The 23344-nt window shown below is 44.9% G+C and overlaps 1 protein-coding gene across 1 annotated transcript in view; it reads right to left on the bottom strand.

The window, feature by feature from the left end:
- Positions 1-2855: 2855 nt before the first annotated feature.
- TBC1D1 (TBC1 domain family member 1) overlaps positions 2856-23344 on the bottom strand; it is a 143756-nt gene continuing 123267 nt past the window's right edge. Inside the window, exons 18-21 of the mRNA XM_046656332.1 lie at positions 21642-21801; positions 14131-14300; positions 7107-7280; positions 2856-3373 (exon numbers count right to left, since the gene is read on the bottom strand). Of these exons, the coding sequence (XP_046512288.1) occupies positions 3173-3373; positions 7107-7280; positions 14131-14300; positions 21642-21801 (705 nt within the window). The 3' untranslated portion in view covers positions 2856-3172. The remainder of the gene's footprint in view (positions 3374-7106; positions 7281-14130; positions 14301-21641; positions 21802-23344) is intronic.

Raw genomic sequence — 23344 nt, forward strand, 5'->3', positions numbered from 1 at the left:
TCCACTGCTGTTTGTAGTCTCCAACACTGCACCCTCAGTGACTTTCAAAGTCAAAATCAAACTGTGAATCTGAACTCTGTGGATGACTAATTGTGTGTACTGACATGGAGGGCTTCTGTAAAAGGTCTCATGCGTGCATGCTGTCATTCAAATAGGCAGTTTCCAAAACTGTGGTGGTTTGTTCTTGTCAACATGGTTAAGCCAGAACTACCCTTCCCGGAGTCCCCTTCCCTGGTGGTTCTAAGTTCAAATTGGCTCAAAAACATGCTTATGTAAGATTTGGAAGGCAAAAGTGAAGCAAAGGCCATTTTCCTTCAAAGGTCATCACAGTCAAATGTGGGGACAGACACAGAGGTGCCTGGCCAGTGCCAGCTGGTCCTCATTCTCCTCCACTCCGCCTCAGCTCTTCTTCCCCAGTGTTGACCTAGGGTGGCCCCAGGCGCACCACTGAGCACCTGGCTGTAGATGCACAGAGGCAGTTGCTACGGCAGCGTCAGCTTCCCATAATGCTCGCTGCGTGCACCCCTGCCCGGGGTCACTTCAGCCTCTGTGCTTTGCACTCAGATGGACTAGCTGGTGACTGCTCTCAATTCACACATCTCTTTGTCACCCTCAGCTCCTCACATGGTGAGGCCTGGTCCACTTCCCATAACAAATCCTGTATCCCACAGCACTCAGAGCAACTCCTCTCCCCTGATTCACCGACCAAACCACACACACAAATCCCCAAAAGGACATTGTGGTTCTATCTATATGTAACTCCTAAGAGGGCCCCAAATTGAGCATCCCGCATAGAAGATCTTTTTATACATATTCTACGTAACAGTGAGCTTCCTTAGGGATCATAATGTCTCAAGTTGAAGATGGAAGAAATCAAAAGACAGACAACCTCCAAGCACACACATGTGTATGCATATAGTTGCGTGCTTGCTTGGGGGAAAATATGATACCAAACTTACTTGGTTTAAAACTTTGTCTCTGGGCCAGCCCCAGTTGCCTAGTGGTTAAGTTCAGCATGCTCTGCTTCAGTGGCCTGCGGTTCGGTTCCTGGGTGCAGACCTACACCATTCGTCTGTCAGTGGCCATGCTGTGGCAGTGGCTCACCTACAAGAAGAGGAAGATTGCTCAGGACAAATCTTTCCAAGCAAAAAAAAAATTGCCTCTGTGAATCCTTATGCACTGATGTGAACTGGCTCTATGGTTTTCTTTCCCTAAGTCACAGGCTGAGACCCTGTCCAACCTGCAACCCACAGGCTCATGTCAACAGTCCTCTCTGCCCATCACAATCTCCTAACAACACTCGCTGGCACATACAACTGACGGAGCTCCTCTCCTCAGTGCTACTAGTCACACCCTGTGCAGAGGTGTCACAACATGACAAGCAATACTGGAAACACAGACGCCAGGACCTCAGATGGCTTCACTCATGGTTAGGCAATAGTCACACTTTGACCCACAGGTGTTCATGAGGCATTCTTTCAGTCCTGGGCTGAAAAGCAAAAACCCAAAGTTAAAAAAAACCCATAAAAGTACAGGTATGAATTATTTGTTTTATTGCTTTCTTCTTATTTAATACAGAGTCAATGTTTTTGAGTAATGATAAGATATCCAAAATTCAACATTATTAAACATTCAAACAGTACAACGTGTGGAAAGAGCCCTCAAATGTTAACTCCTCTAAGTTATATCTGGTGGAATAACTTGGAATAAAGGCTACTGGACTTGCCATCTTGGTTTATGAAGGGAATTGCTATCCGCTGACACGAGGACAGGGAGAGTCCCAAATGGCAACCAACTGTTCAGGCCCTGGTGGCGGCACATTTGTCTCCCTTTGAAATGTCTGGAGAGATCGATAATGATTTCAAATATGAAAATCCTTCCTTTCACCTCAGGCTTAAAAGACACGCCCACTACTGAGGGAGTCAAAATAAACTCCTGTGGAATAAAAGCGATGATGATGATGAAGACCAGAAAGGATTCTGCTGTCAAGCAAGTGATCCTTGCCTACCTGGTTCTTCTCTAACCTGATCCTTTATAAGAAAACAACTCACTCTGACACAGGCCTCACACAGGGAGCGGGTGAAACCAGGACAACCGTGAGTGGCTTTTTGCTTGTTGAAGGCACAGGGTTCTCCTCTTCCTGAGGGAGCGGGGTCACTGTGTTGTGAGTTATGTTCAAATACACATCCTACTTCTGAAAAACTGCCCTCAGCTGCCATACATTTGATTGCAATTTCAGGCTGATGTCTTTTTTGAAAGTTCCAGAATCTCTGGCACCCCTAAAAAGTCCTGATATGGCTGCTACTTCTGCAAGGAAACAGATTCTGAAGGGCTGGAGGCTCAAAGGGACACACAGCTGCATGACATCAAACAATGGCAAAAATAAATATACGACTCTAAAATATGGATATGAAACACCACAAAGAAATAAATATCTCAGACTCTACAACTGCGGGTCACACGCTAGCAATACCTGGTAGAGCCTTAAAAATGGTGATTTTCCCATAAAACATTTATTGACAATGACTTTGGATCAATAGTTAAGAGGCTAAGCAAAAAATGTATGAAAATGCTATTTTTTTAAACAGACAAACATCATTAGATACCAAGGATAGTGATCAAATCCAAGATGTCAAATTTAAAGAAATCACTTTTGCTCTTTCCCAATGGTCATCTGGGCCTTCCGCAACAAGAATGGACAAGGGCCAACTGCACACCTTGCCGGTGATGCTGAGGGTGTAGTCACACAAACCTCCTTGGAAGAGCGACGGACCTGGAGCCCTTCCTGCTTTTGCAGCTCCACAGTACTACGGATGCTCTTTACAAAGAGTGAAATCGAAAAAAGAAACAAGATGGAAACACAAAGGTGCATTTATTCATGTCCATGCCATCTAAATCTACTGAGTACAGGAATCAGGACCAGAGAAGGGACAAATTAGAACCTAAACAACAACAAAAACACCGGGACATTCGCCCCCCTGAATTGCAAGTTTTAGTTTAGAAGAATCTGCATGCTGGCAAGCCAGTTTCCTCCCTGAGAAGCACGCTTCACGCTTCGTTCTCTCCCTCCAGCATCCTCTGTGTTTCTCAATTAAGGCCTGGACAGTGTTGGGATGGTGTTGCAGGGTCTCCTCGGGAGCCATGCTCTGGCAGGATGCTGTCCTCTGTGCTGTCAGTCGCCTGTGGGCTCGGGCTGTGTGAGGTCAGGCTCGGCACCGCCTGGCTGTGCAGTCTGCCGCCGAAGCTCCTCCACCATCTGCAGCAGGGCTGACCTCTCCAGCTCTAGGGCAAGGCTGGCCTGCTTCAGCTTGCTTTCGCTGGTCAGAAGCTTCTCAACTGTGGCTTCGAGGCTTTGGATCCTACCATTTGCCACCTGCAGAATAAAAGAAGAAATGAGAAGGGAACTGCCTACTGATAACACAGGGGGATCCAGTGTACCCTCCCACTGTCCAGCCTTGAGGGCACTCTGGCACCGAGACGAGTCTAGTGTTTACTATCGGTTCTTCTGGTCACACAGGAAGACTACATTTCCCGGGTTCCCTTACAGGCAGGCTCGGCCACCCTGAGATCCTCCAGCATGTTCTTCCCCTGTTGTGGCTACTTTGGAAGTGATATGTTGAGATGGTGGCTTCAATGTGGAGGGAGCCTGATCCCCAAGTCACCCACTCCAGGAAGGACAGCTCTGATATGGCCAAAGAATGCTTGATGAACAATAGGGAGAGCTTCAAGGGCAAAAAGACTTCTGTTGTGCTAAGCCACCGAGATCTGAAGCTTTATTACTGCGGCACGGCCGGGCCTCTGTTGACTAATACACATATTTCCACGAACCAATTGACTTTAGACTGACAGTTATAACAGTTTCTGTGTGAAGGCCCAAGTAGTAACAGCTCTCTAATCTGAAACTGTTTTTATTTTCCTTACAGTAATGAGACATCATTACTATGTCAAGAAACATGGGCATTTCCCCCAGAACACATGTGGTGTGCTCAGGATAGCCAGGCATTCTGCTCAGAGGTTCATGGGCCTGGCCTCACGGATTGGTCACCACCACCAGAGAGGTAAGCACTGTTGTCACTCCCAGCCAGTGCACATCCTCAGCACCCAGCAAACAATTCATGTCAGGCGGAACTTCCGGGTGCCTCCCTCTAGCAAATGTCCCTCCTCCCTCTAATCCACTAGGGCCGGCTTCCCAGGCAACAAGTGAGTTGGCACTAGTGAAGCCGAGGGGTTTTCTCAGAGAACCACAGAAAGTCCGACCTTTACATTGCTGTCCGCGAGGCCTTTCTGGCCTGCTCCTCGGCTCACGGCTGCATGTGCAGTGCTCACGTCAGGGGTCAGTAAGGTACTGCTCTACCTCGTTAACCCAGTCCACTCCTCTGCACATCTCCATTTATTTTCTCGCCCATTTTCAAAACAAGGGAAACAGTTTTTTGAACAAGATAACACTTGAGCCAGAAAGAGAATTCATGACTCAAAGTCTAGCTCTGGTTGTGCCACTGGAACACTCAAAATACAAGGACAAAGGATTGAGACCCAAGTTTGTCAGCCTGCCAGGCAAGGGGTGGTCACGCTTGGTGTGCATCTGCAAGTAGTACTCTGACCCCCTGAATCCTACCCACGGGCAAGGCCTGGGATGGTCCCACCTTATCCCCACACAGGACTGCTCAGTCTGAAGTCCCACAGCACCCCCAGGTGCACCAGACAGCTTAGAAGTGAGCTGTTTTACACGGTCATTTATGGCTCTGCATGAATGTCAGGTCTCCTCAGTGAGATGGAGCTCTTTCATGGAAGAGAGCACGTCTCATCCTGCACATGGTCTGGCCTCCCACGGCACCTAGCTCGTGAGTGCTCAATGACTTGTGGTTAATTATTATGGAAAACGTACGCCCATTAGTATTTGGCACCATTTGACCTGTCTATGCAATCGTCCTATGTATGCTGCTGGACAAAACAGGTTAAACAGTTTGGTCTCCAGCTGCTAGACAACATTCTTAGGTGTTTAACAAGAAAATAAATGGGAAAAATAAATAAATAAACATATAGTTGAGTATGTCTAAAACTATATGAACAGAACAAAGCTAAAAAACAGGTCAATTTTGATACTTTGGCAAAAAACAAAGACTTATGTTAGAGAATTAAGTACTAGTGTATTGAACACCTGTCTTTGTACTCTGAAAACTGTTTTAAAAAAAAGAAAAAGAAAGGAGGTGTGAGTCTCACAGAACTTATATAATCTGGCTGAAAGAAAGTAAATCCATGTGACTCACAGAGGGTGATGGGAAAGCTAGATTCAAGCACCTACAAATTGACACACCACAATCCCATCCCAATTCTTTGAGAGCGGCAGCGTTATGAATCTTGCTGGCCCCTGCCACCCAGCCCAGCAAGGACTCTAAATACTGGTGGACTGGCATAAGCTGCAATCTTGAATGACACCTCCGGAAGTGCAGAGCCACTGGGTCCAGAGAAAGAACACTGCAAGGAGAACATCTGTTATGACCAATTGCCGCTCGATGCCTTTCTTGAGGGATGTCGATATCTGGACAGCTCTTCACGACTCCCCCTCTTCACAAAACGGGTACAGTGTCACCGCAGCAACATATAATTACTCCCACCCTCATCACAAAGAAACCACATGGGCACTAGCCCAATAAAATGAAGCTTTTATTTGAGTACTACTACCTCAATGAGCCAAATGCTTCAAATGCAAGTCTGAGCTTTGATAGAAAGGTTGCCATCGTGCTGTATTTCAGGGACCTACTGTGTGTTTGGAAATCATTTAAAATTACCATCTACACTGCAGACCCTTCCAGGCCAGATAAGGCTCTTTATTCCCTTGAGTCTTCCCTCTGGTTACAGCTGAGACATCCTGGGGAAATCGTCCACAGTCATATTTTCAGTTAGGATGTCTCAATCTTAGGGGGAAAAAGGAAGCTAAGTTTCAGAAGGTGACTGTTTGTTAGGACTGAGGGTGGAGAAGGCATTTTTCTTTGTTCCTCTACAGTAAACAGCTACAAGGGTCTACTGGGACACGCCCCTGCTGGGAGGAACGCGCCTCAGACAAGGGTTGAGTTATTAGGCTCTCAAACGCTAGCCTTTCTCACATCACTGCCAAGCTTGTGCCTGCAAAGTGGCAACTTTCGATGGAGAAAAATAAGAGGCTTAGATCAGGACAAAAAGAGAACAGCCCAGGAACACCAAGAAATACATATTTTGGGAAAAACTATGTATTTTTCTCTGCAGCAACAGAAAAAATTTTTTTAAATATCCCTAAAACAACACAGCATTACCACCCATTTATGACCTTAAAAATGCAGACTGTATGGTTACTTTATTCAACTTGATTGGTAAAGGAGCCATGCTAAGCACTTAGGTATTCTTTTTGTCCTTGTCACACAGACAAGGGAATCAGGACAGGTCAGCGGTCTGCCCAGGGTGAAAGTGTGGTGGTGGCAACAGCGGATCTGGCAAGATCCAGGTCTCTGGACTGCATCCCATGCTCGCTCCATCTCACCCTTCTGCACACATGGTCTGTGTATGTGCCCTTCTCCTGTCTGACATGTTCTACACTTATCCATGGTAAGATGGACGCTTCTAGATCGGAGAACTGTGTGCTTCATTAACCAAACCTTTCTATTTCCCCCAAGGACTCACAAATCACGATCATATGCTCTGGTTTACTTTGTTGGTAGATTTCTGTGTCACTTTCCTCTCTTAATATCCATCTGTGGACCTAGCTGGTTTTGCTCACAGAAGGTCAAGCCTTTGATTCTCCTGTCACTACAAAAAGCACCACTGCTGGCACTCAGCTAATAGCACCATGGCATCCTGAACCCAAGTTCATCTCTGGGCCTGTCTCCTAAAAGGGTTTGTGCAGAAGCAGCCTCTCAGAAAACTCTAGGACCGTCTGACCTCAGCAAAGCATAATCTGTCTGCCCCTAATCAAAAGGCCCAACTCTCCTGGGATACCTTTGATCCCAACTATAAACACACTGGGGAGAGAAAGGTCCTGTGGTCATGGGAAAACCCAGCCTGCTGGTGCCTTTGGTGAGTTAATGAACGACCACACGCTCGGGGTTCAGGAAGCTGCTTCACACACGCTCTACCTGCAGCTGTTCAAGGAGGTCAAGGTTCTGTTTGCGTAAGCTGCTGTTGGTTTTCTCTAATTTGTCCATTCTTTGGTTGTCACTGAGAGGGGAGGAATCGATAAGTTCTTCTTGAAGCACGTGGTACTCAACTTCATAAGCTTGTAACTGTTTAGAGATGTCCATCTCAAACACCTGTTAAATACAGAAAAGTCATCAGGCAATGAACATGAGAAAAATCACACACACACACACACACAGGTGACCATGTCAACGAGCATCCACTAAGCACTTACTCTGTGTCTGGTACTTTCAGTGAAAACTAAGGAAAACTCTCTGCACCGAAAAGGTAAGAATTTTACTTGGGAAAAAAATGATATAAGAAGCACTGAGAAACAAGCCTAAGGTAACAGTAGGCATGGGTCTCTGATAAGTCATTTTCCAAAAGCCAAAACCTTATTTTTGAAAAGGCTTATAAAAATTTATTTTTAGTTCTTATTCTAGTACTTATTTCCTTTTTCTCTGAAAATTCTATTAGGTTAGCTACATAAACTATGGGTCAAAGGGAGAAAAAAACAAAACAAGAGAATCACAGCCCTATTTGCCCAGTCACCCAGTCAAGGTTTAATGATAGTTCAGCTGGGTTTTCAGAGTACCAAGAACAGCTAAGTAATGGAACTGTTTACTAAAAACCCTCCTTTTCACACAAGATATACAGAAATGAGCCAAAACCCAAATGTCACCCACACGGATGAGTGAATACGAAACAATGCCTGAGTTGCCTTCCTTCCCATAATAGTAACGGTGATGAAAAAAACCACCCGTGTGAAAAAAAACCCCAAGGTGCACGAATGAGTGAGCTGTTCATGCCGGTACTTTCTGTTGGTGAGTGAGTTTGGTGGAATGACGAGGGGGTCAGAAGGCAGATGCTGCTGCTGCCCAGGGCACCTCCCCCACCCCATTATTTCTGTGGGATCACCCCAGAGCTATGCTTCTCAGCACAGGAGTGAAGGCCCAACATGGATGTGTGGGAGCTGCAATTTCAGACACCACGTAAAAAAAAGCCAGCATGATCAGAACACACATTTAGAGAATGAAGTTAGACTTTACAAGAGCAGAAACTGACTCTTCACTGCATTTCCTTAAGAAAGAAACTTGAACATAGTTAAAATCAATGAAAAACTCATTTCCTGTGTTGGCACCCTATGAGCATTCAAAAATAGATGATTCCTATTTTCCCTGAAATCAGTTTTCAAAAACCATGTTCACTTTCTCATCATTCCCAATAGTCTTATTTTCTCTTCCTTGAGATTAACTTTTCAGCTTCCTGGTTTTCAGTTTAATTCAATGGGCAACACTAATTAGGCACAGAAGTCATTCTATGCTGAAAAACTAATCCACGTATCTCTGGCGTGTGTGTGCAGAGCAGTTTACTGTATTGATCTGCTTCTCCGTTGTCCCTCTGAGTGACTGTGAGATCAGCAGGGATGCTCACATCTACTTTACCGTCGAGGAAACTGACTCAGAGGCTTTGACTCAGCCCTGGAATCGGGGCTCCAACTGGCAAATCCCTGAATAACTTTGAACAAGTTGCTTGACCTCTCCCAGTCTCGGCTCCCGGCCTCCAACATGAGGGTGAAAACACCTCCCTCCCAGCATGGCTGTGGGGTTTACAAGAGACAACTCCCGGAAGCTCCCAGCACGTGCCCGGCAGGTTGAGTAGGCGCTCACTCAGCTAAGGGATCTGCTTTCACACACTTGTCATGAAACCCTCACATCCAACCTTGTGCTTCAGCAAAACTACAAAGGATGCCACATCATGAAACTTCTGATTAGCTCAAACAGAGTAAAAACCACAAACAGTAAAACCGAGATTGCCATGGCATTAGCATGTAATTATACATATGGTGCAGAATAAATGTTATACACACAGTTACTTTTTTTTTCCCCACAAGGATTTATTTTTGAATGAGCTCCTAAATTGGAAAACCTGGGAACAAAACCTCTGGCCTTTTATAGACACTGATGCTCTGCCAAGGTTAATGGCTCTCTCGCTGTGCCCAAAGCTGCATACTCTCAGACCTCCACTGATCCCTAGGAAGCACCCTGCCCGTCATAATCATCTCTGCCTCATGGCATCACTATCTCCTGGCTGCCAGAACACTTACAGCTCTTGATTTTGTAGTTATGCCCTAGAATTTATCCCAAAGCACGGCAGTATGTGGCTGGTGGTTAAAGGAGGGCCCGGGTCCTCAAACAATGCTTTTTCAAGTTGCTATCTATTTTTCATAACCATAATTATAAACGGCTTCATGGTATTCTACCAACTTGACATATAACCATGTTAATCCATCCATCAAGTGTTGGCTATCTAGTTCCTTGCAAGTCTTTGTTGTTATAAATGACAACTCTAAACATCCTTGTACATATGGTTTTCCCCATATTTTGGATTATTTCCTAAGGACACATTCCAAGAAATGGGATTACTGAGTCAAAGGGTAGGAATATTTTACTGGCTTGTGACATGTATTGCCAAATTGCTTCCCAAATGGGAATAATCAACTTACAATGCCATTAGCAAAATAAGAATGTGCCAGATACAGTATACCCTGGGCACTGCATATTCGTATTAAAAAATTCCATTTTGTTAATCTAGTAGGTAAAGCATTATGTTATAGCTAAATATTTTCCCAGATATTCATTTTACTAGACGAAGATCCTCGTTAGTGAATTGTCTGTTTACTTTCTTGGTTCATTTGCTATTGGAGACTCAAGTGTTTTTCTTTGCAGTCTGTGGACACTCGGTATAACGAAGCCATTATTAACCTTGATGTCTGCAGAACTAGCCACATACTTTCCACCTTCCCAACCCCCAGACCCTGCCCCCCAATCTGTGGGTCTCTGTCACACAACGAATGCTGGACAGTGGAGCAGGCGGCCCAGGTAGTGGCAATAAGGGGGCACAGTGTCTGCAGTGAATTTAAAAATAATAATGAACCCAACCAACAACTGGTCTGCTTTTTATTATCACCACATGCAAGCAATTCTCAACAATGCCAGTGGTAAAATATTCCTCCCCACTGTACCCCAGCCTCTTGACTGCCCTTTTCAAAAAGTGCTCATTTTCAACAAAGCAAACTGCCTGAGCAGCGAGGGCTTCTCCCAAGGTTTCACCACTGCGATGCTGAGGAGCGTCTTCGGAACAAAGGGACCTTGTTAAGATTCTGGTTTTTATCCTACAAGCGCAACTAGAACGGGGAATTGTCTAGTGTGTTTACAATGCAGCTGCCCATAATCGAACTTCTCAATGTTTGCATGAACCCCCTGGGCACCTTGTTAAAATGCAGATTCTGACTCAGCAGGTCTGGGGTGGGGCTTCACATTCTGCGTTTCTAACAAGTTCACGCATGAGACAGTGATGGTGCTGGTCTGGGGCCACACTTTGAAGAGAGTCCAAAGGACGTTAAAAGAAGGCTATTTGCCAGTCTCCTAAAGCCCCCTTTCAACTCTTTCTCTTCTTGACACTGAACTGAGGCTGCACAGGCAGAGGCACTCACTGTGACAGGAATACAAACTGACCTCCTTCTCTTCATTTCTGTTATTGCCAGGGAGTCCCCACTTCTTGGATCAGAGGATTTTTAGGGCTTACGTTCAACTGACAGTTAATTCACACTGAGGAACTACCACAGAGCCTAGAGACCCTTGTCCTTCTGCTCTGGACCCTGTCAACTCAGAATTGGCCCTTCCCAGCTTGTCCACACTCAGCCGGAGCTCCAGAGCCCTGTCCTTAGCTACCTTCTCCCCGAATCTGGAGCAGGCTGTGTCTCACTGCTCAAGCTGAGGCCATCTACAGAGAGGGCATGTAATGAAATGGAGCCATGGCTATCACAGAGGACTACCCAGACTCCGCCCATCCATATACACACAGAAGGCCCAGTTGTGGGCAGTGAATGCATCTGTCACTTCCACCCTGTGGCCCTCCCAGATTTGAGCCTGGAGATTCTCTAAGGCAGCAGAGGAACTGCACTGCACCTCAGGCCTCATCTCTGAGTAGGACTTGAGACTAGAGCACCCTCTGGAGGGGAAGGGGCAGTGAGAGTGCAGAAAGGCTAACGGAGCGTCCTCAGACGTTAAGTTTCACAGGAAAAACACGAGAGGGGAAAAAGGCAGCGAGCTGCCTGGCATTATTACTGTTTCCCATCTGAGACTTTTGTAGAATGAAAACCTGGGCCCCAAAATGGAGATTTTTGTGTTCCCGACACTGACTCTCCCAACTGCCAACTTCCCCTCAAAAGCTGAACCCGTCAGGCATCTAGAATTTCTTTCTCACCCCCGCGCCTTTGCATGGGCGGTGATCAGGGGTCAGCAAACTACAGCCTGTGGACTGACTCTGTCCTACTGCATATTTTTGTAAATAAATTTTCAGTGCAACAACTTCACTTCTATACATATCGTCTGTGGCTGCTTTCACGCTGCAAAGGCAGAGCTGAGTGGTTGCAGCAGAGACCTTACGGCCCACAGAGCCTAAAATACTTACTATCTGGCCCTCAGCAACAAACGTGTGCTGAGCCCTGTCTTAGCGCATTCTTTCAGGCCCAGCTGAAAACTCCCTCAATTCTCAAGCGTGAGCAGCACTCCACCAGCCTCGCTCCCACATGCCTTTGCAAGAGCACCACTGTAGCTCTCACCATGCCTGAAATTACTGGATGACGTGCTCATGTTCTGCATAGGATGCACCTTGGTGTCAGAGACATTACATTCTTGGCTCTGTCACTTTACACAGGGTGCTGGGCATGTTACTCTCTCCATGCCAAGTTCTTTCTGTCTATAGAAATGGGTGTTATGAGACATGTCCCAGAGTTGCTAAGGGGTTGATGGAACAAAAGATACCAAGTTCAAAATGGTTGCCTGAAACAATCAGGCACACATACAAAACTGTTCTCTCTCCATGCTGTGTCCATTTCTACTCTTCCAAATTTAAAGAGCACCTCATAGTCTCAGTAAGTATCCGTTTACAGAAAAGGGGAGGAAAACGGGATTTTTTTTCTGGGGGTCAATATGGGGGGTGAACGGAATGTCAGCCGAGACTGCCTGCTTTAGAGCCAGGTGCAAAGGCACTCGCTGGGCACAGACACTGGGGTACATGGTAACCAAGGCCCTCTGCACTCGCCCCAGCAGCCAGAACACGTACATGTGAGCAGTGAAAGCTCTAAGAGAATAAATGCATGCAAATGCCAGAAGTTAAAGAATCAAAAGGGTGGAGAATTCTGTACTAATGTACAGGCAAAATATAGAAAGCTCTAATTAGACGACACCCAGAGGCACCTGGCAGGGTGGAGTTAGCTGCTCAGTCACTTCGAGGCAAGAGGACCGGAGTTTGAAACCCTCCCTTCCCCCACTCCTCCGCAGGATGACTGTGGGCAGTTAATTAACCACTTTGAGCCCTAGGTTCCTCATGGGTTAAAACCACCTCTCCTCTCCGGAATGCGGTCACGACTAAATGAGATCATGTGTATATACAGATTCACACAACCTGGCAAAAAGTAGGGCCTCAACAAGCCAAAGCTGTTCACACTGAGAGGGACGTGCCAGGGAAGTCAAACACAGAGAGATGTGGAGCCTACCAATTAACTCAAGATGAGAGGGCAGAGCGGGAAAGAACTGTGCTTTCCCACAGGCATACGGAGACGTGCGGATGTCCAAGGTAACAGTCGGCATGAAACCCGCGTCTTTTTCCAGGCCAGACTTGTTCCTTTTTCTGTGCTCAACACCTAAGGAGGGGTAGCAAAGGAAATCACAAATGCCACATCTGGGTGCAACCCACGGGAATCACTGGATTCCTCTTGGACGATCAGAAATTCTCAAAATAAGGATTTTTTTTTAACAAATAGCTTTATTTCACGATCTGCTTTTACTTAATTGCTCTGTTTTCATTATATATGGAGCAGGTGAGGCAAGTTCTAGGCTTACGAGAGGGCTGACTGATGACTCTGCAGTGCCCCAATGCAGAAATCTCTTCCAAGAGCATTCTTAGCCATCCAGCCTCTAGCCACTTCCAACAGTGACCTCATCTCCTCTGCTAAGCAGTTCAGTCCTTCACAGTCAGCAATCATTACTGGAAGATTCTTCCTTATAGAGTCAACATCTGCTCCCACCTCTAACCTAGACCATTTAACAACTGGTTTAGTCGTAATTCCCAGGTCAGTTCACCCCTCACCTCTAACATTTCAGACAGTAACGGTTCTACTGTACACAGAGACCAGAGCTGCTGAAACCACAGACACAGAAGTGAATTCTATTTAAAACAAACACACACACAAAAACACAGGGCCAGCCTGGTGGCATAGTGGTTAAGTTCCCACACTCTGCTTCGGCAGCCAGGGGTTCACAGGTTTGGATCCTGGGCACAGACCTAGCACCACTCAACAGGCCATGCTGTGGCAGCATCCCACAATCAAAAGAGAGGAAGTGTGGCACAGATGTTAGCTCAGCAACAATCTTTCTCAGGCAAAAAGAAGAGGTTTGGCAATGGATGTTAGCTCAGGGTCAATCTTCCTCACCAAAAAGAAAAAAAAAACCCACCTCTCCTGTGCAGAATGCAGACACTTATCATGGAACAAACTTAAAGAATATATACTCTCTATCACAACTTTGCTATCAAAGAGTTATTTTCAGAAAACTCCAATTAATACCATCCAGCAGAAAAATTAAATCACTCATTTTACAAAAAATGTATGTATTTCAGAACAAATGCCTGGGGTGAAACCTCTTAATTGTAAGAAACTACTGAGAATTTGTGGTTATCACACCTAAACACTGCCACTATGTTCCCATGTGGCTTTTCACCATTACACTGACAGCACACACTCCGACATGCATTTAATCACTGAACACATATTTGCCATGTGCCTCCTACATGCCAGGCATTACACAAGCTGCTCAGAATACAAAGGAGCAGGAAACAGGGCCTGCTCAAAAAAAAAAAATTAAGCTTCTACATATTCAGGATTGCTTAAGCCTTTGGAAGGTTCGCGCTGAGTGATACCTGATTGATGGTCTTTTCCATTTGCACCAAGCCCAGGTTGGGTAGTGTGTTTTTTATAAAGTCAACTATGGTTTCCAGGTTTTCATGCTGCAGAATCAAGGGCTTATGGCTTCCCAACAAACTTAATGCCACTTTAAACATGACCTCGGATCCCTGAAGAAAGATCATATCTGGGAAAACAGAGAAATGCAAAAAGTTAAACCAGACCAGTTTCTGATGAAATACCACTCCCATTTCCTTTTCCACACATCACAGAACAGGACGGTGGGAAATGTAACTGGAAATTGCAAACTTTATTTCCTTTTTAAGATCCTAATGTTTCAGATAGCGTTGTCAACACAATATTGCAATATTTGAATACTGCAAATAATAAAAAAATATAGGTAAACATATTACTAAGATTTTATCACAGGTTCAGATGAATCTTTTTTTTTGCTCCAAAAATATGTTAAATTCAAGCATGCTTCCAAAGTTAAATTGAGAAAAAGAAAACTTATTAATCTATTTTTCCAGGAATGCTCTGGATTTTAAAGGAGCTACTAAAACATATGTTTTTATGGCCCAAACTGAAAGAGTTTATAGATATATCATCAGAAATTAAGATAGAGTAAGTGAAAAATCCCCTTGCTTTCTCTGTTGAAGGGGAAATAAAAGATGTCTAAAAACTGTAAAAAGTCTGCACAATTGCAAAGTACATTATTAAATACTGTGAAGTAGACTGAATTTTAGCATAAAAATGGAGTAAAAAACATATTTTCCTCTGAGGAATTTAAGAACTTTGTCAAAGTTATTTTCTAGTCCTTGCCATATTTTTTTCTTAGAACAGTTGGCAAATGTTAGCAAATCCTATACTGAGTGGACACAGTGAGAGGGAGGTCAAGTGGCCGAGCCAGCCCAGGCCTGGCTGTCCCTTCCTCACAGAGTCCGAGCCAATGTCCTGGGGCTAAAGCACAGCCCTCATAACCAATTGTTGGGTGACTAGATTCAGACATGTTACCTAACAACTGGAAAAATAATATAAGAAAAAACATAGTTTTAAAGATGATTAGAGGCAACTGTCAATATTTCTTTTCTTTTTTTTTTGGTTGTAGGATAATGGAAGAGACAAAGAAGTAAATTTCAGTAAGTCCAGAAAGACAAAAGCAGATGAGAGAAGAATCCCCAGCATGTGCCTCCCCAGGTGGTTTAGTGGGATGACATGTAAAAGCCATTAAGAAACAGGAAGGCAAAGGTTGAATGTTGCCGTGCAAATAGGAAAGGTGGCCAAGTCCGAGCCGTCTATGGACAGCGCACAGGAGAGATCCAGGCACCAGCTGGCTGGGTTAGCCCTGGAGATGCTCTCTGTAACCGTCACATAGGCCTTAAGCACGTGAGCGGACCTGGTGGGGTCTGGGGGCAGCCTTAAGCAATGATGCCACTGAGGCTAGCCTGTCTCTCTCGTAGAGCTAAGGGCCACAGCTCCCACCAACACCACGGCTGCTTGCGGTCCAGGGCAGCCCCAGGAAACAGGAGAGGACCAAGGCTGCCTCCTTGTTAGGTCTGGCCATGGAGGCTGGAAAGATAAATTAGAGAACTGACTGTATCTTTAAAATTTGAGCCTCTTAGGGGAAGTATGACCTGTATCAAGGCAGCACGACGGGTGAATATTCCTGTGCAGTGTCTGCTTCATAAAATACATAGTCTACCCACTTAATTCACCACTACAGCAAATAAGATCTAAAATAGCACTATCATCAAGATGTAAACAGAAATGACATTTCCGAAAACAAAGCAAAGCAAATTTGAAGTTTCTGTGGTTTAGATAGTAAGACTTCCTTTCAATATAGGAACACTTATAGCTGAACAAAAATTGATGGCCTTATCAGAATAAACATCAAGACATTCTGTGCAGGGGTCCCGGGGAAGGCACTGCACTACCAGACCAATGACCGGCCACAGCTTGGCATCTTTAGTCTCTGAGGACAAGTATCTTCAAATTAGATACAGTACCGCATGCAAGCCAATTAAGATAAATCATTATTGGGGAACTTCTATGAGCGTAATCGAGTATGCAGTCCACATCAGCAGTCTCTTAAGGTTAACAACAGGCCTTCCAAGTTTTATTCCTTTAGGATCTTGGTTTTTCTAACAAATCTCTCCTTAGTAGAGTGCTTCCTAAGAGTCTAAACTCAGACTTTTTGGACAGTATGAAGAAAAGAAAAAGAAGGCTGGAGGGTTTTTGTTGTTTTTTTTAAACTCTATTGGTATGTTAAAAAAATAAAACTCTGGATATGTTTATTTCATTAGATCAACTGTAGTATTTAATGTAATAATAAAGAAATGTTCTTTCCTAATGCTGTTCTCAACACCTTAAGAATACTCCTAACCGCTGAGAAGTTTCTCCGCTTCATTCACTGAGCATCAGACACACGGCAGGCATTGTCCTGGACACTGGGGATTAAGCCACGAACAAAGCACAAAGAACAAACTGCAGAGACACGGACAACTCTTGGTTTGGTAGAGTTATGCCCCGGGTGTTAGGAGAACAAAAGGGAAGAAAAAAGTCCAAGGAAAGGTGGCTGCCAAACCGCGCTGGAAGAACCAAGAGAAACTTGCTAGGTAAGAAGTCACGGAATAACACCGTGAGCAGAAGGGAGAGAAGGTGTAAATGCAGAGAGGTGTGAAAGAACCACACCATGTGTGCCGGAGCCAGAAAAGAGTGTGGTAAGAGCTCTGGCTGGGGGGCGGAGCAGGGGCCAGACCTCAACGGCTTTTTGCCCAGGCCGTGCGTTCTAACAACCCAGTGTACTAGGGGTCACTGAAGGCTTTCTGTTCTTTTTTTCTGAGTCGGTGAGTGCACCAATAAGGAGATGATATAAATGAGATCCAGGTTATGGGTCTGATCCTTGCAAGAGTTAGCTAGCTTCTAAGAGCCTCTGGCAAGAGCATGCTGATTCCCACCAGCAGACTCACAAGGGCACGCTGCCAGCTGTGGGATGCTCGATTCACCAGCACTCCTGGAGGCCCGCTCCAGGCACGCATCTTTCTGAAGACGAGTGGGCTGGTTGTCTGCACTAGTGAGGCTGGGAAAGCTCAGCCCTAGAAGCTTCTATTATGCTGGGGAAGCCTCAAGTAAGGAGTTCACTGGGGTGCACAGTGAAGGAATGTGACTGACAGGTGGAAGGAAGGATCACTGAAAGTTCTGCTTGGAGGAAGGGGCTCCTAAATCTACCTGAGTACACTTGGGGGGCAACATCTATATCCTTTAAACAGTGAGTGCATTTTTCTCCCTCTGGAAATCTAAAACATTAAGTAATTTTTAAGTAACAGTAAAGAAAAATGTTACCTATTAACCCACTGCCCCAACCCAATTATTTTCACTTTTCCCATTTTCCAATCGTTATACATTCACATTATAGAACATTTTTTAGAAAAAACAATCTCCGTGGAAAAGTGAATTAATGTCCCACACTTGAAAAATAACTGCACAAGAAAGGGAACAGCTGGCGGAGGAGCCCAGCTCACAACACTGTGGCCCAGTTCCTTTCTTCTCTCCTGTTTCTAGCCACCTAGAAACAGGAAGAGGATTTTCTTTTTTAAAGATTGGTAACAGAAGTTAGCTCAGGTACCAATCATCTTTTTTTTTTCCTTCTTCTCCCCAAAGCCCCCCACTACATAGTTGTACACTCTAGTTGCAGGTCCTTCGGGCTGTGCTATGTGGGATGCTGCCTCAGTGCTGCCTGATGAGCAGTGTCATGTCCACGGGAGCTGAGCATGTGAACTTAACCACTGGGCCATGGGGCTGGCCCCAGGCAAAGTTTTATCAGGCAGGAAATAGACAAAACCTTAAATTCAGCTGATCTCACCACTCTGCCGATTATTTGCTGAGAACAATACAAGTAACTACTTTCTTCTGAAGACACTGCAGCAGCCCTGTTACTGTGTTAACGTGTATGGGAACTCTATTTGGAACTCCCTGGGATATAAAAGTGCAATTTTCCTATGGGGGAAATGACAGACGCCAAGCACAGGGCCAGTAAGCAAACTTGCACGGCATCTCTCTTCTGGGTGGCTTTGTCTTTGTCAAGGGCAATCCCTCTCTCTAACCTTCTCCTGGGAGGCTGTAGTCGTCCAGGTGTGACACCCCCACATTCCTACCAGGAACGGGTAGAAGGAAAATGAAAGATGACAGCCTTGCAGCAGAGCAATAGCACCAGCAGACTTTGCAAAAACTCACTTCGTCACCACTGGATTACGTTACCCAAAGAGCCATTTGTCCTGGCCGTATCAACGATCTTGTTTTCCCAGTCTGTTTTAGTCCTAACGCCTCTCTGATCCTTCCCTACATTACAAGGGGCTTCTTGTGCTTTTTGCCAAACCTTTAGTTTTTACATTCCACCTCCTCTCTCATCTACTGGGCGGCACATCTTATAGACAACATCAGGAGCCTGATACCGCAGCCTCCTCCTCCATCAGGAGCAGACCAGGCCCTATTTTTCAGATTTTTTCCAAAGGTAGACATGATTGCAAGGTGAATAAGGCAAGAATCTCTCCTGGGACCCTCTACACCCAAATGGGAAAAATACAGGAGGCTGCTATTTCACATTATGTGACAGCCAGAGAGAAGGACTGACATTCAGAGAAATGTGATTACCAGGTGATGGTTAAGGCACATCCATCATTGGCAGCGGTCCCTCCAAGTATATTATACATAATTCAAGGTAATCTATTAATATATGAGCTACACTGACTGCAAGCTGAGAATCCTTTACCTATATATAAAACAGTGACTGGTTAACAAAGGTCCATTTGTTTTTAGGCTTATCCAGGCCTAAAGGCTTATAATAAAATGGGCTTCAGGCCAAAAAAGACTGCAGTGTATGAACAGAAGGCTTTGGGATTTAAAACGAAGCTATTCACCATCAAGGAACTAAACAAACACGGTTCAAGTCACTGATGCTAAATACAGAAATGGTTTTTAAAACATCTAACTTTTCTATGAAACCTACTAATAAAATGGTTTTTCAGTACTGGTAGATGGTATGGATTGTGCGAAAAAACAGCAGTTTTTGCAAAGTGACGTCACAACATAGTGCTGCCTTGAGTTCCCTCTTCCTGCCTCTAATCTGAGGAGCCCCAAGCCCTTAGCCAGCTGGACATGCCCTCACTTCGGACAGCAGGGGTGTGTGGGATCCAAGAATTATACAGACACTGGCATCTTTATGCGTAATGCATAAGAAATTCAAAGACCCACCACTGACTACATAATATAGAGAAAAATGCCCTTTTACTGGCTTCAGCTTTTATTTATAAAGACATTAGGATGAGCTTCATAGAGTTCCAAATATTCTGCAACAGAAGGGCTGTCATTTCCAAAGCAGGGTTTGTTGTTAGTGCCTCTTACCCACTTGTGCAGCCTAAGGACAGATTTTTTCCTAGAGCTTTATGGCCCTAGAGCCCAGAACACTCTGCAGGCAGCCAGTGGTGCCTATGGCTTGGGGGAGTGATAACTCAGCCTTGACCCTCGTGTCCCCTCCTGCCCAGCCCCCTTTGTAGAAATTTCTTCACAAACAGTGTAATTCGATGCATGAGCTGTTTTACAATTGACAACACTCCCTCCTTCCCCTCTCAATCTTCACTCCTCTCCACTGCTCTGTTTGAAAAACACAGTAAAGAACCAGGAGGAAAGTAAGGTGGACTAATCATGTTCTTCTAATTTCCAGAGTAAGAAAAGTAAAAAAAAACAGAAATTTTTGGCATGACAGACTAAAGCTGGGGCCGGCCCAGTGGCGCAGCGGTTAAGTGCGTACGTTCCGCTTCAGCTGCCTGGGGTTCACCAGTTCAGATCCTGGCTGTGGACATGACACCGATTGGCAAGCCATGCTGTGGTAGGCGTCCCACATATAAAGTAGAGGAAGGTGGGCACGGATGTTAGCTCAGGGCCAGTCTTCCTGAGCAAAAAGAGGATTGGCAGCAGTTAGCTCAAGGCTAATCTTCCAAAAAAAAAAAAAAAAGACTGAAGCCTACAGCTAGAGATCTTACAGTTTTTGTGACTCTTTTGTTGGCAAACTAAGCAGACAATTTTGAGGCTTTATCTTTTTTTTGAACTAGGGTATTAAAATCTTCATGGAATCTAACGACTTGTTTGACCAGGAGAGAGTTTTTAGTACCTATTTTTTTCAATGATTTTTTTCTTAGGGACAGAAAGTAAAAATCCATTTGGGGAGCTAGTTATACAATAGGGAAGGTGGTGAATATTTTAAGAACATGGATGCTTCTAGTAAGGCCAAATGGGAAAGTCTTTAAAAGTGCTTGTGGATAGAAGTGAGTAATGCTAAAAATCTAGCACTTTGGGGAGAAGAGTAGGAGAGAAGACAACTCAATGCCCATTTATATTAAAAAGCAAATTTTACGATGTCTAGAATTTGGATATACAAGCTGTCTTCCCAGAGTATGTCTAAAGAGGATTCTCTCAATGTTTTTGAACATTCCCTTTAAGATGCTCTCTCATTCTAAAAACAAATCTAAAAAAGTGTAAGATTGCAGGTTTTTAAGCTATCAAGTGACTGAACATAAATGACACTTTAAAAACCCCTTGCTGTGATAACTATCAATTCTTTAATAACCTCCTCCTCCACAGTAAAAAATGAAAAGAACCTGAATCGTCAAAACTATTCCTCCACTCTGAAGTAGGGAAAACACACTCTACAAGAATTCACTGTGCTCAGAGTTCACTCAGCTCCTGGTATCCAAAAGGATACACCTATCTCTGCCAACAACGCAAGGTGGCTCTTTAAAAACTTTTTTTTTTTAATTTATTTTTCTATTGAAGTATAGTTTTGAGACTCTGCACATGAACATCTGTTTAACTTTGACAGAGACAATCTTCTTAAAAAGTAAATAAAGAAAATAGGAGACAGTTTGAAAGGTGAATAACCTGTGGTTACGGTGGGGCACAGAAGTGGAAGTGGCTGTGACATCTGGGAAGATGAGGCAGGGGGCATGTGAGGATGGAACAGTGAGTCATCCACACACAGGTGTCTTCAAGAGCGTGATGGCAGAGAAAATGAAGAGCCAAGGATAGGGAAAGAGGAGATGCGAAGGGAATCTAGAAAGAACACTAGCCCAGAAGTCATCGGTTGAAGAGTTTTAAGGAGCTCTCAGGAAACAGAGTCACGGGCCAGAGAGGGTGAGGAAGATGAGTCACGACAGATGCACCTGGAATACGCGCGTGGGGCTCCTCAGCCAGGTCTTTAAGATGTCCGTTCCAGGAACAGCCTGGTGGTGAGGAAACTGGGTCTAAATCCCACAGGATGAAGGTTAGATCTAGGGAAGCCCAACGATTATCAGAAGCTAAGCAGGTCTTGAAATTCACAAAACCCACCGCTGACTAAACTCAGAATGTCAAACGATCCCTGCTCCTGTAGAAGAGACAGGTATGAAACTAAGACGACTCACCGTGGAGCGACAATCAATGTTTCTCACGGAACACGAGGATGCTGGTTGTGGCAGACAGACGTACACGCACTTACCAAAGACTCTGGCCACAAATCCCAGTGGGAACTGTGAGGCAAACACGGTGAGGAACCAGGGGGCGGCATAGAGGCTGGGGCCGATCTCGTGCTCCTCGAGGTGGTTGTAGAGGTCTCTGTGGTAGTCGTGAAGAAGCCTCGAGAGCTGGTACATCTGGATCTGTGGAGATACACGCACCCAGGTGTCAGAACTAGATACCTGCTACGTATATTCAGTTTCTTATCCCACTCACAGGGTGTAAGAGAGGAATTATTAGACTTTAAACATTCTGTCTGGGCTGCGATACCCACTGATCTCAACTACTCATTTATCCCACAAGCCATTACTGGGTGCCTGCTGCACACGAGCCCCTGGCTGGGTGCAGGCCCAGGACACTCACGTCGGGTCATCTCCTACCACTTCCTTTCTCTTTACTGTTCCCTTGTGTTCCTTGGCTAAGAGAATCTAAACATCTGTCTTGTGAAAACATTTTCATAAATTCTCATACAAATACACATTCCTAGTAAAACTCAAACCCAGAGGAATCAGTCTCTCTGCTAAAAGTGATGCGAATGCACGTGGTGATTCTGTCGAGGGATTCCATTGTGCTGTTCACTCGGTCAGTTCCCTCGGAGCCCCCAACTGACTCAATGGGCAGGACAAGTATGACTTCTTTAGGTTTATAATGTATGAAATATACAGATCCTGGGGAAGTTAAAATAAGAAGTGTTTATCTCAAGAAGGAGAAAATAACTTTTCCAACTGAAGTTGAACTTCAAGCGAAAGGGTTCACTCTCTTCAGAGAGTGATACGGCTCTGGCAGGAGGCCCCATGATGAGTCCCAGGGCTCACAGAGGTCCTAAAGCCAGCCCAGATGTCAGCATCCCAGGGCCTGAGCCCAAAGAAACAATAACTGAGAGAGGGTCAGAACCCTATGCTACAAGATGGATATGTACTGCTCAGGGGCCCATCCCAAACAGTCCTCTAGTAACAAAAAACAGTGGCTTTTTTGTATCAAAAAGAATCTAACCACCAAGGCCACCAGCCCACAAAGAGTCGCATGGTATGATACAAAATTACATAAAACTCAAAACTTCTGCTCTCTTAGATGGCAAGTGTGCCTGTATTAAAGCTAATGGGGAGAATATAGGAAGAACCTGACAGTATGTGTGGAAAGTGTTATTGGGACAAAATCTTTTAGCTAATGGCTTCCTTGTATGAGATTTATGTTCGTGTGGTTCACATTCACAGGTGGAGGTGAAAGGATTTTTAACCACGCAATCTAGAGCTCTGAAAGAGTCCCTGGCTCCAGTGTTTCCTTTTTAAGGATGCTTCTAAGGCTCTGAGATCACGGCATCTTGCTGGTAAATGAACACGTAAACACATGCTCCAACATTTAGGAATATTCCCAGGGCAGGATCCAGTCTTCTCTCCACCTCTAAAAGGTGGCAGTAGCAGCACTTGGCACTTGCTGCTGTGTTTGGTTTCCTTTTGCTATGACCTGCCATCTGTCACTCATCCATTCAGATACTGGCTGGGTACCTACTTCATCCCAGGAACTGTTCTAGGAACCAGGGACATAGCTCTGAGATGGGTAAGATGCCCCCTTTCACTAAGGAAAGTCAGAAAATAAATGGGTAAATGAATAAGGACAGAAGACAATTTCAGACAATGCGTGTGTTATGCAGAAGAAATGAGATGGGATAACGTGATACAGTGTGCC

Source organism: Equus quagga, chromosome 3 (genome assembly GCF_021613505.1).
Source record: "Equus quagga isolate Etosha38 chromosome 3, UCLA_HA_Equagga_1.0, whole genome shotgun sequence".
Classification (NCBI taxonomy): domain Eukaryota; kingdom Metazoa; phylum Chordata; class Mammalia; order Perissodactyla; family Equidae; genus Equus; species Equus quagga.